The sequence below is a fragment of the Phyllopteryx taeniolatus genome, chromosome 14 (assembly GCF_024500385.1).
Source record: "Phyllopteryx taeniolatus isolate TA_2022b chromosome 14, UOR_Ptae_1.2, whole genome shotgun sequence".
Lineage (NCBI taxonomy): Eukaryota > Metazoa > Chordata > Actinopteri > Syngnathiformes > Syngnathidae > Phyllopteryx > Phyllopteryx taeniolatus.
In genome coordinates, this window is record NC_084515.1 from 5,427,524 (window position 1) to 5,440,270 (window position 12,747).

Genomic DNA, 12,747 nt, shown 5'->3' on the forward strand with positions numbered 1-12,747 from the left:
GAAGTTATGCATCTGTGGCATGCCATTATGGCGTGAATGAATCTACAGTGCGGTACATCAAGGAAGAGGAAGCAAACATCCGCAAAACTGCCTCAATAAGGAAGCGAAACGTGTGGTAACGCCACGTAATAAGAGATGGGGTTATGTCCTTGTACGGGGGAATTTTGAAGCAAAAGAAAAAACAAAGACAACAACTACCCATCACCATGTTTTTCTCCCAGGTAAAACCCCAGCTACACTATCAGCGCCTCCAGCAGAAGAGTCTCCAAGTGAACCTAAAGCCTCTACGAGTCAAGTGAGAGCCCCTTCTCCGCCACCAACGCAAGCCTCTTCACCTCTCTCAGAACGCAATGTTGATGCATGTTAATTACTGTAAAAGGTTTTATAAATAAAGATTTAAGTAAATACGTGTACTGTTGTAATCTTTGTCTCAAATATGTAAAGTAAATAGGTAAAGTATAAATACTGTTTACATATTTTAAACATTCAGGTACCCACATACACATACACGAAAATTCCTGGGAGGGGGGCAAATCCTACTTTGCGGTTTTTCACCTTTCGCGGGGGGTTCTGGTCCCCATTAACCGCGGAAAATGAGGGATCACTGTATATATATATATATATATATATATATATATATATATATATATATATATATATATATATATATATATATATATATATATTTATTTATTTTTTTTAAACAACAATAGGGAGCTAGGGTACTTGCCAAAACCCCAGTACCAATACTTGATAATGCCATTAGGTCTTGCAATGGTGATGAAAATGTTTTTTCAACCGAATGTTCAAAAACACAAACACAACATGGCACAAGTTTAACTCAAATATGTCACTGTACCTGAAAGGTATTTGTCAAGCTGGTGAAGTGATATTGGTATCGTAGTATTGGTGCAGGCGGCACGGTGGCCGACTGGTTAGAGCGTCAGCCTCACAGTTCTGAGGACCCGGGTTCAATCCCCGGCCCCGCCTGTGTGGAGTTTGCATGTTCTCCCCGTGCCTGCGTGGGTTTTCTCCGGGCACTCCGGTTTCCTCCCACATCCCAAAAACATGCCTGAATTGGAGACTCTAAATTGCCCGTAGGCATGACTGTGAGTGCAAATGGTTGTTTGTTCCTATGTGCCCTGCGATTGGCTGGCAACCAGTTCAGGGTGTACCCCGCCTCCTGCCCGATGACAGCTGGGATAGGCTCCAGCACGCCCGCGACCCTAGTGAGGAGAAGCGGCTCAGAAAATGGATGGATGGAGTATTGGTGCATTTTTACGAGTTTCAACTGATTATGCATGAAAACCAAGATTATGCTACACAGTTTTTTAAAAAATCATTTAGTTCCCTGTTATAGAATAACATGCATATTTCCAATTTATTTTCAGTATCTCCTGTTATTTCTAATACTGTATACTGTATTCCATAGTAGGTACTTAGTAGGTACTTGCGTATTCCAAAGAAGGTTTCGCAAACCCTACTCCTTAGTGACCAATCAGAACGTTATGCTTTGATATAGTCCTCTTATTAATAATCCTACTGTGATACTGAATGTATTTTGAACCATATTGGCTCAGGGAGCAGCATTTCTAAGCATTCACATATTTTTGAAAGATTTGAAAATCCTAGTGGTTGCCCACGCCTGTTGATATCTTTGGGGATCAAAGCAACTGTGTTTTATCCTGCACACTACGAAGTGATTTTAATCTACCCAAATGTGTGATGCATATTTTTACGTGGTGTCAAGAAAGTCAAAGTTGCCCTTCTGGGTGTTTCTTTGGTCTGACATTCATACAATGTGGTGAAGTTCGTAGACTGGAGCTGTTCATATTTTCTCATTAAGCAATGCCACTATCAGCTTGGAGGTGTAGCTGATTTGAAACTCAAACCAGGGGATGCAGCTATGAGAGAAAGTCAACTAAACTTCCTGAAAGCGTGTCTTTCACGTAGCCTATAGGTCTCATCTCACCTGGAAATGCAGTACTTTGTTTCAGTTAACAGCGTTAGAGTAAAGCAGGAGATGGAGAGAATTCGATAATAGATTTTACAGGGATAAAAAAAAGAACGAGAGACCAGGGAGGCAAGCAATGCATGCATGAGAGTGTGTAACTGATTTTGGGGTGGATTAAGCCTGTTTGGCTCTGGATGGACACGAAAAGGCAAAGGGACAGGGAATCAGTTGTGGGGAGAGATGAGGCAAAGCATGCCACGTTAGATGGGTACAGTAAGAGATCCGCAGGGGATCAGTCAGGAGTTAGGAGAGAGAGGGAGGGAGCTGCAGGGTAGTGAGGGAGAATCCAGAGAGCTTAGTTAAGGAGCTTAGTTGAGGTAGGTTAGCGCTGAAGATGGGCCGCATCAAGACATAAGGCAAAAGGGGGCCCAGAGTTAAATCCATCTAGTGCAAGATTAATATTCCTTCAAACTCCACCCTCCCTTTAGCCCTCCATCCCTCAGTCTCTCCGCTTTGGTGTCTTTCATTCCCCTCAGCTAGGCATTTTCCAGACAGACTCCATGCTTGTCCAATCTCACACCGTATTGCCCTCTGATGGGCTCAGGAGCGCGGTCAAAGTGCAATGGCGCAGTTGACGGAAGATACTCAAACAGCACTTTGGGAAACAAGCGCCTCTTTTATCCCACGCCCTTGTTGTTGTTTTTTTATTCTACTTGAAATGATGGGTTTGAAAAGTAAACATGAAAACCTGCATGCTGTTTTGATGTTTACTAGAGGGAGTGGTGGGCTGAGTGAGATGTGATTTTATGGATGTGAACAAAAACTGGAGACACTGCAGTCAGCACTCAAACACCCCTTCAAAAATGTCTCAGTTTGGAAGCAACTTACCTTTCTATTATTTTACTGCATTACACTTTCCACACATCATTGCTGCACTACATCATAAACACACACCCCTGTCTGACCAGTAGTTACATTAAAGTGCATTAAATGACTTGACATCGGTCCTTTTCTTGGATGCTCAGACTGTCTGTCTGGCGGCAGTCTACTTCCTCTCTAGATATAGATCATCTAAAATCATTTTGGGTAGAGGCAACGGACAGAAGTCTGAGGAAAGCATTACAGCATTCTTGAATTAATTTGTGAAGGAAGACAGATAATGAGATGGTAATGAAAGAACAGAAAGGTTTTTGCTCCTCATACAAATCTCGGAGTTGGTGCTAAAATGACTTTTGTGCAATACCGATCTATAGCAATTGCATAAAGAAAGGGAGGAAAAAATAGAAGTGACAAAATGCCCTGCGGCCAACTTGGGAAGGTGACTTGAAGGAAAAATCTCCACCTCTCCTCTTCCCCTATTGGCCTCACACGACACAAAATACCGAAGAGACGCTTGCTTCAAAGTGCTGCTCCTAGCCCCTAAAAACCTGGGAGGGATCCTTTTGAAGGATGGTGCCACCTTCATGCCAACTCCACAGGTCCTCCCAAATTCTCCACTGCAGTCTGCACTCTAAATTTGGGAAGGATCATCAATTAATTATTTCAGAAGGGGCTTGCCCTTTGTCCCCACTAAAACCCTGCCCACCCAAAACCCGACTCAGAGTAGCAGTGGCGCCAGCTCGGTGCAAAATATGATTTTTATTTGTTTGTTTCCACGGCTAGAGAGCGAGGACTCACATGGTATCCCTATGGAGCAGCATAGTGGGGAATAGAAAGTACAACAAAACATTATACAAACACACACACATGCACTCACTCACTCACTCACTCACATATATGTGCATGCTTGCACCCATCCATAGAAACACATCTCCAGACACGCATGTTATTCCAACACTGAAACCAAATGACATGCACTAGTCATGGGAGGTGTCAGAGTGTGTTTATGTGTGTGTGAGAGCAAACCAATCACTGCTTTTGTTAGACATTCTGGCCTTGTGATCCAATCATATAAATATATTTAAATCTTGTACTGACCCAATCATATTCAGGGTCCACAGCTTTTGATATAAGAGATCAAATTGAATCATAAGGTAGATATAACCATGTAAAAAAGATCTTAGCGTATGTTTACATGACAACGATCTAGTAAAAACAGAGAAAATGTATTTTTGTACTGCCAGGCCAGTATTTGGCGATGGCATTTTGTAAAGACACATGTACACCAACTGCTTGTCCTCCCAGACAAAACCGTATCTTAAAAGACCTTTTGCTGGTGTTAGGCATGGGCTGGTATCAGATTCTGATGGTATGACAACGGTTAGCAAAAATATTGTGGTTTCAGGTTATCAAGGTGTCAAGCAATTACAGCTCTAAAATATACTATTTTGAAATGTTTGTTTGAATAAGAACAACTTTTTTTCAATTGAATGTGCTCTATAGGTACATTAGTAAATATAAAAAGAAATTAAACAATTGGATTTTTCCAAATAAAATCAGAATGTAGTACAACAGTAAATGTACTAATTTCTCAAAAGAGTAGCTACTTCTCTGGTTTTCACCAATCTGTGAACATACATATAGCAACATCACTGATATTAGCCATGCTAGTTAGCTAGTTATCTGCTTCGGTAGTGAATTATATTATTCACTACCGAAGCAGATAACTATTAATATTTTTTTCACCAATTGTAGACAAGATAACTCGGGTAGCTTTCAAGAGAGAGTTATAGTAATATACAGGGTGATTGAAAAGTAACTCCCTATTTTAAAATTCTTATAATTTGTTCATATGTTATTCATATTCATATTTTTCTAAATATTTTTGTGTATGTTCCATGATTAAAGGAGCAAGTCTATTCTACCAAACCAATGACGTTGGAAGAACTTGAAGGGCGAATATGAGAAGTTATGTCTTCCATCCGACAAGAGTTCCTTGTGAAATCAGTTAATGCGGTTCCCAGGCGGCTTGAGAAACTGGTGGCTAACGCTGGCGCCCATATCAAATTTGAAATAAAACTCCATGCAATACACTTTCTTCTCATGTTAATTTATTGTAAGAATTATAGTTCAGAAATAAATTATAAGTACTTAAAAATAGGGAGTTACTTTTCAATCACCCTGTATAAACACTGCACTGGAATAGTAAAATATAAACGCTACACTGGATTTGTCGAAGGGTGATGGGCGGCGCTCTCGTAAATGTGATATGGTATTAGAAGTGTATATAGCAGCTACACTCTGTAAGCACGTTTTGCATGTGCTTTATTTACAAAGCAACGGTACCCAAAACAGATGACTTTCATACCGCAGATGGAATGTTTTAGAGGTTTTGAAAGTGTCACTTTTTATAAACGCAGTATTCCTTGAAACCAGTAACCGCTGCCGAGTTAGTGTGATATATAAATGAAGGCTTTGGTTGGTAATGTTACACAACTGGTCACAGTAGCAGAGCATAACTGGATAAGCATTTTAAGCATAAATGCTCCCACAGCTTTGTGTTCCACCGCTACCGATTTGTTAGTGATGTGCAAACTGAACACTTAATGCCCATACCAATGTTCTCTATTTTTACAGATTATTGCTTTCAGCATCAACACGGCAACGTGTTTCTTACTGTCGATACCGGAATTAGAGAGACTTATCGGGCATTTATTTCTAGCAGTTAGACTACTGTTCACAGGACGCTCTAAACAAGCTCAAAAACAGCTGCAGCACCCCCAGAACGCTGCTGCTCGGATCCAGACTGGAACCAGAAAGTACGACCCTATCAGTTGTGTCCTCAGGTCTTTTCACTGGGTTCCTGTCGCTCTGAGAATAGACTTTAAAAAAGCTTAGTCTCTCCATGGCCAAGCACCAAAGTAGAGATCTGACATGTTGGTCCCGTAGGAACCATCGCAGACCATGAAAACTATAGGGACACGTCTTCTGGTAAAGCTGTGTTTCAGGTACATGTAACTAAAGTCTTGAACAGTCTTCCTGGTGACTTGAGACAATGTTTAAGTCCAGGATGAAAACAGTTATGTTCCGCTGTGCATGATGTGACTGAAAGTGTTTAATTTAATCTGCACTATTTTATTTTATTTTGAGAAATTGTTATTTGTTTTATTAATTATATTTGAATTATAATTGTGTGTTTTAAACCTTTTTCCATTGAGTGAAACACTGTGAATTGTGCTATACAAATAAATTTAAAAAAAATTTACCATTAAAAAAAAAAAATATCCACTTTTTCTTCAAATGTTTGCGTTTTCAGGTTCCTAAACGTTGTCATGTAAACAAATGGCCAAATGACACAGTTTCAATGTATTTCTAGACTTAAAATGGCCTGTTGTGGAAACAGGACTTGTACTGCTCAGGGTTTTTCTTTAAACGTACTCTATCTCAAACTTGAGCTGAACTGTGATGTTGGTAACCCCTCACTCTCAGAGGAGCTCAAACATCCTGTGATCTTTCCATTGCCGCCTTCCCAACTGAGGTTTTAAACCCGCTATCTGGCATTCGCACGTTTTGAGGATCCAGGGTTCGACGTGCGTGGGGAGGTGGTTAGTTAGCGGTGTGAAGTCAGTGGGGTTGTGAAGAGCAGAGGTAGGGGACGAAACGGGAGGTAGAAGCAGGCAAGGTGGGCTGCAGGGGTTCACCGAGCATCAATAATCAGGGCATGGCTGAAAAAAGTGATAGCAAGCCTTCGTCTTAGCTGATTCTTAACTTTTTCAGTGCACCACAGTATCACACAGTTCTAACAAGGCCTGTTACGATGGAGCTCTCAACCCCCCCTCTACCCTACTGACTCCCCTTCCCTCCAACTATGCAAAGATGACTTAAAAACATCAAAGCTGGCATTAACGTCTCATTTCCCTATGTAAATGCCAAATGAGGAAGGAAAGAAAAGCTTTTTCCTTCCTCCCTGTCTCTTTCATTTTCAGTGAGAAACGTAGCTGCCCCCCTTGAGACAGTTGTGCAGTTTGGGGCACAAAACGGGTTAGGGAATCCAGGGGGGCTGCTCTGTATTACCAAAACAAATCATTCAGCAAACAAACAATTAGACACTCATGAATTATGGACAAGCCATATAGCAATAAAGACCAGGAGTGGGGAGTTGTGCAGCGATTGCTCAGCTAATGAATCATGTGTCAGGGTGTTGTAGTTGTTGACGTTTAAAACAGGCAGTGTCGTGAGCGAGCTGCTTGTGCATGTCTGTGTGTGCCTTCCTGGCCACGTGTTCATCGTCACAATCCCACACACATTTCTGTGGATTAAAGTGCAAATTAGAGATGGAAAACCAGGTAACACTGACAGGTGCAGGACACAGCAGGGCTAGTGAAGGAAGGAAGGTGTTTCAACTTGACCCCAGCATTATCCAATATTCATAAGCCTATGTTTACCTCTCGCAGACGCGCACAGTCCATGCAGCAATGATCCAGGACGATATACTGAACACCAGCAGAACTGTTCCTGGGCAGATGGTCATGAGCGTTTTCATGACAAAGCGTGTGTTGAAGTTGATCTTGTTGAGGGCGCCGATGCTGCGAGACGAAGCGTCTGTGAACAGCTTGCTGTGAAGTAGCATGACCCTGCCAATCAGGTAGAGTCTCAGGAACATGGGGATGGAGAGGATGATGTCCACGTCGGCATCCGCCACGGATGGCGTGTACGTAAAAGCAAGCCGGGCCTTCCACGTGAAGACGTACTGGCCGGGGATGGGATGGATGGCACACACCAGCAGCTCCAGCACGATGAAGAAGATCCGCTCATAGGTCATGGCTATCCTCCAGTCATCTGCACCGTTGTCGACCATAAACAGCTGAGGACAAGCAGACAACAAGACCTTCCTGAGGATTGTTCGTCTTTCTTTCCACCACAGGTTTTCAGTGTTTCTTCCAACTCCTCTTTGGCATCAACACAACACAAATATGGACGTTCATACATAGACCTGAACAACACAAAAGCAGACCTGATACAAAGCGTTTTTCGATATGATTTGTATTTATTTTATTTTTTTTTACTTTGATGCTAATATTTTTTGCATTTTTAGTGTTTGTCATTCACTGACTGATTCATCTTTTCCCATGATTGCAACACACACTTACTACCGTTTAGAGTGACACATTTTGTGTGTATACCACACATAAACATACTTTGTTTGAGTGTGAGGTGCCTAAACTTGTCTGCTTTCCGACATGTTGGCATTTCTCTCCCTCATAGTTGACGTGACAAGCAGAGAGTCACCCCCTAATCATTATCTCCAAAGCTGTGCTGATCCAAAGCGATACACAGATCTGTTAGTTATTACAGTAGTTACAAACCTGAATTTCACAGACAAGCTGGGCGAGACCTTGTTCTACACCAACCAAATACGTACTTGATGTATAGTTACACTATGTTGGTGGCAGTAAATGGTTGGATTTCAGTTGACAAATATAAACCTCCACAGCAGTGAATGAGTTAAGCAACAGATCCAACAAGTACTTCAACAAGTCTGGCGTCACAAAAGATATATTCCAAACCCAAACTACAAATTTGAGTGTTCCCCTTCAGTGTGGACCAGACGATCAACCAGCACGTCTACAAAGGGATAGACAGAACATATCACTGCTGAAATAAGCAGGGACTCCCCTGAAAAAAGAGGTTGCTTGGATGGCAGCATGTGTTGCTCCAAAACATGTATGGACCTTCCAGCTTAAATAGTGCCTTCAAGTTACCCATGCCCTCAGCACTAACACAGCCCCATACCATCACAGATGCTGTCTTTTGAACTTTGTGCTTAAACCAATCTGGCTGGACCTTGTCCTCTTTGGCCCGGAAGGCACGATGGTCATGATCAGAACTCAGCTGCTCGTGTGCTGACGAAAATCAGAGGGCGGTGGAACATTACACCAGTTTTAAGATCACTACACTGGCTCCCCGTGTGTTTCAGGATAAATTTTAAGGATCTTTTACAAAGTTTTAAATGTCTTAGCAGTCTTGGGCTATATATATCTGATATCCTTATTTTCATATCAACCCTTGCAAGTCCTGTGGTTCTCTGGACAGATCCAACTAGTACTTCAACAAGTCAGAAAGGTTGCAAGACTGGTGTCACAAAATATATATTTCAAACCCAAACTAGAAAATTGAGTTTTCCCCTTCAGTGTGGACCAGACGATCAACCAGCAAGACTACAAAGCGATAGACAGACAAACCAGGGACCCAGTCATAAGCTGTATTCTATACCATTTTTCCATAGCTGTCTATTTGTTTGGCAAAGTAAAAGTGCTTATAATTAGCATAATTTCATTGACTATTAGCACATGAAGAAATTTCCCAATTTCAACATTCAGAAATGCACATTATAATCGTCTCTATCATCATAAATCACACCACAACAAAGTGCAATTTCTGGTCAAATGAAAAAGAAGGTGTTTTTGCTGTCATTTTCATTTCTACCATAATCATTTTGACTCACCTGGATTTCCCGTGCGTGGTACATTATTATAAGACCAAGCAGTATAACAGTGGAAAGGCTGATAAGGCATTTCAGTGCAAATGAGTATGAAGATTCCTATAAGAGAGAAAAAAACAACACAATCACTCTTAGACATTCCACACAAAATGATTAAAGCATGTATAACCTTTAGTTGTACGTACACTAATAGTCATGCATCAATTTGCAATAGATAATTTGCATTTTCTAAATAGATTTGTAATTGTGTTGCATGTTGCTGCTTAACAACACAGACACGTGTGGCAGTTCAGTAAATCACAAATTCAAAACCCGAGCATATTCACTCCCAGGTACCGTGTAGATTAAAAAAAAAAGGGGGGGGGGGGGGAATGGAAACAAATGGCTCTATTACTGGCTTAGACAAGGAGAATAAATGTCCCTATATAAATGCACATAAGTACAAGAGGCTCAGAAAGTGGGCAATACACAGCTACAAGCCCACACACATGCACTACACACGCTACTTATTAGCTTAAAAGTCTAAGTGAGGCCAGATAAATGGGTTTACACACAAACACCATGGACAGGCCGTCGCTAAACAATGAAGCTGCAGGTGTAGGTGCAGCCTGATATTATCCACGGACGCAGTCCGCCGCCATCTAAACGAGCAATTAATCAAAGCACAGCACTAACAGGGGGACTTTCCATTTAATGGCAGGTGCAGAAAAGGCAAGGCTAGCATTACCAGCGCCCTACCACAGAGAGCGTCACTGGTGATAAATAGACCAGCTAGATGCCAGAGCTGCAGTGTTTTTGTGTGTGTATGTGCATGTGTGCACATTAGGGCCATAGATCTAGAGAATAAGAGCCTGCATAAGACCAGTCCGTGCCATTTGATAAATCTCTTAAACAGCTGCCTAGCGACGACAGGACAGTGATCATGTGGTTGTTATTACAATGAGGACACCGACTGACAAGGAATGACAAAAACAACAAGTGGAAGAATATTGTTCTGAAATGTCAGTGTGATGATTGTGAGAGTGCCGCTCATTTTCACGTCTTCTTCTGTGGTCTTGATTGCAAAATGTATTTTTAGCTATCAACTATATTGCTTTGCCCTACAGGTCGGCAACATGTTCTCAAGACATTCTAATGTCTCAAATTGTTTTAAGAAGTCCCTGGTGGAATAACATTGCGTAAACCAATTAATCCACCTGCCAGGGGTTCAAGGAGTTTTCAATCCCAGAAGTCAGTGTCCCTTTACGTTGTTCCCCTTGTCAGTCGTTTCTATTGTGAGATGGGATGGAAAATAGACTGTCCTCAGCATTTGTTACCTGGCTATGGCCATATTTAATCAGTCTCAAGAGTCTCCTGCAAACAGAATTGTTTCAAAAAACGTTTGCGTCCACATGAAGACGCTGAAACACTGTAGTTTATATGCCAGACCTGAAGTGGTGCTGTAAATCTGCCACAGGAAGTGTGACATACTGACAACAATGGCGGCGAATTCAGATGAAGTTGGGATGTTGTGTAAAACGTAAATAAAACAGAAGACAATGGTTTGCAAATCATTTCCCCCCTATGTTCAATTGAATACACTACAAATACAAGGAATTTAATGTCCAAACTTTTTTTTTTTTTTTTTTCAAATATTCACTCATTTTGAATTTGATGCCTGCACCACATTCCCAAAAACCTGGGACGGGCATGTTTACCACTGCGTTATGTCACTCTTCCTTTTAACAACACTCAGTAAGCCTTTTGGAACTGAGGACACTAATTGTTGAAGCTTTGTCAGTGGAATTCTTTCCCATTCTTGCTTGATTTAAAACTTCAGTTGTTCAACAGTGCGGGATCTCTGTTGTCGTAATTTACCCTTCATAATGCGTAACACATTTTCAATGGGAGACAGGTCTGGACTGCTGGCAGGCCAGTCTGGGACTTGCACTTTTACTACAAAGCCACGCTGTTACAACACGTGCAGAAAAGAAATAAGCAGGGACATCCCTAAAAAAAGAGGTTGCTTGGATGGCAGCATATGATTCTCCAAAATCTGTATGGATCTTCCAGCATAAATGGTGCCTTCAAGTTACCCATGCTATGGGCACTAACACATCATTATACCATCACAGATGCTGACTTTTGGGGGTCTTTGCACAATGTGGGGAGTCCTCCCCAGTCTACCTCGGTCGTGGTGGTCTCTGTGGTGGGTGTGGCACCTCTCAGTGTGCAGAGCTCCCACATTTTGTCTTTCCTCGCCCAAGATCCTCAGTGCCTTGACATGTCTCTATACTACTCGTCAATAGCTGCTGTGTTTGTGTGTGTGTATATGTGTGTGTGTGTCTGTGTGTATGTGTGAAGGTAGGTGTGTTCGTATGGGTGTGTTTGCATTTATATTTGGGGATGGGATGGGTGGGGTTTCCTGTATGTTCTAATTGTCTGTTTTAATCTGTGAAGCACTTTGGGTTGCATTTGTATGAAGAGTGCTATATTGATAAAATTTGATTGACTGATTGATTGATGATTTCCAAAAACAATTTGAAATGTGGACTCGTCACACCACAGCACACTTTTCCACTTTGTGGCAGTCCATAATTTTATTGATTGGTTCATTGATTTATTGATGATTTCCAAAAACAATTTGAAAAGCGGAACTGTCCACCTCAGATGAGCTCGGGCCTAGAGAAGCCGGCGGCGTTTCTGGGTGTTGTTGATATATGGCTTCCGCTTTGCAAGGTAGAGTTAATTTACATTTGTAGATGTGGAGAAGAACTGTGTGGTTTTCTAAAGTGTTCCTGAGCCCATGTAGCAATATTATTTACACAATGATGCTGGTTTTTAATGCAGTACCTCCTGAGCGATTGAAAGTCACGGTTATTCAATGTTAGTTTTCGGCCTCACCGCTTATGTGCAGAGATTTCTCCAGATTCTCTGACTGTTTTGATGATATTATGGACGGTAAATGAGGAAATTCCTAAATTTCTTCCAATTAAAAATTGAGAAATGTTCTTAAACAGTAGGACTATTTGCTCAAGCAGTTGTTTACGAAGTGCTTGTGAACAACGGAGCTTTTCGGGGATGGTCCTTTTATACCCAAACATGACACTTAAACCGGTTTTCAATTCACCTGTTCACCTGTGGAATGTTCCAATCTGGTGTTTTTTTAGTATTCCTCAAATTTTTAGTATTCCTCAATTTCTTTTGTTGCCCCTGTCCCAGCTTTTTTGGAACATGTTACAGGCATCATATTAAAAATGAAAAAATATTTGCAAAAAAACAAAACTATAATGTTCATCATTTTGAACATTAAATATCTCGTCTTTTTAGTGTATTCAATTGAATATAGGGTGAAAAGATTTTGATTGTGGTCATGGTATTCTGTTTTTATTTTAGTTTTACAGAATGTCCCAACTTCATTGGAATTGGAGTT

At 41.3% G+C, this 12,747-nt stretch overlaps 1 protein-coding gene across 3 annotated transcripts in view; it reads right to left on the reverse strand.

Moving 5' to 3' along the window:
- kcnn1a (potassium intermediate/small conductance calcium-activated channel, subfamily N, member 1a) overlaps positions 1-12,747 on the reverse strand; it is a 90,750-nt gene that overhangs the window by 41,272 nt on the left and 36,731 nt on the right. For all 3 annotated transcript variants that reach the window (XM_061797860.1, XM_061797863.1, XM_061797861.1), the window contains exons 3-4: positions 9,339-9,434; positions 7,279-7,697 (exon numbers count right to left, since the gene is read on the reverse strand). In XM_061797860.1, coding sequence (XP_061653844.1) covers positions 7,279-7,697; positions 9,339-9,434 — 515 coding nt within the window. The remainder of the gene's footprint in view (positions 1-7,278; positions 7,698-9,338; positions 9,435-12,747) is intronic.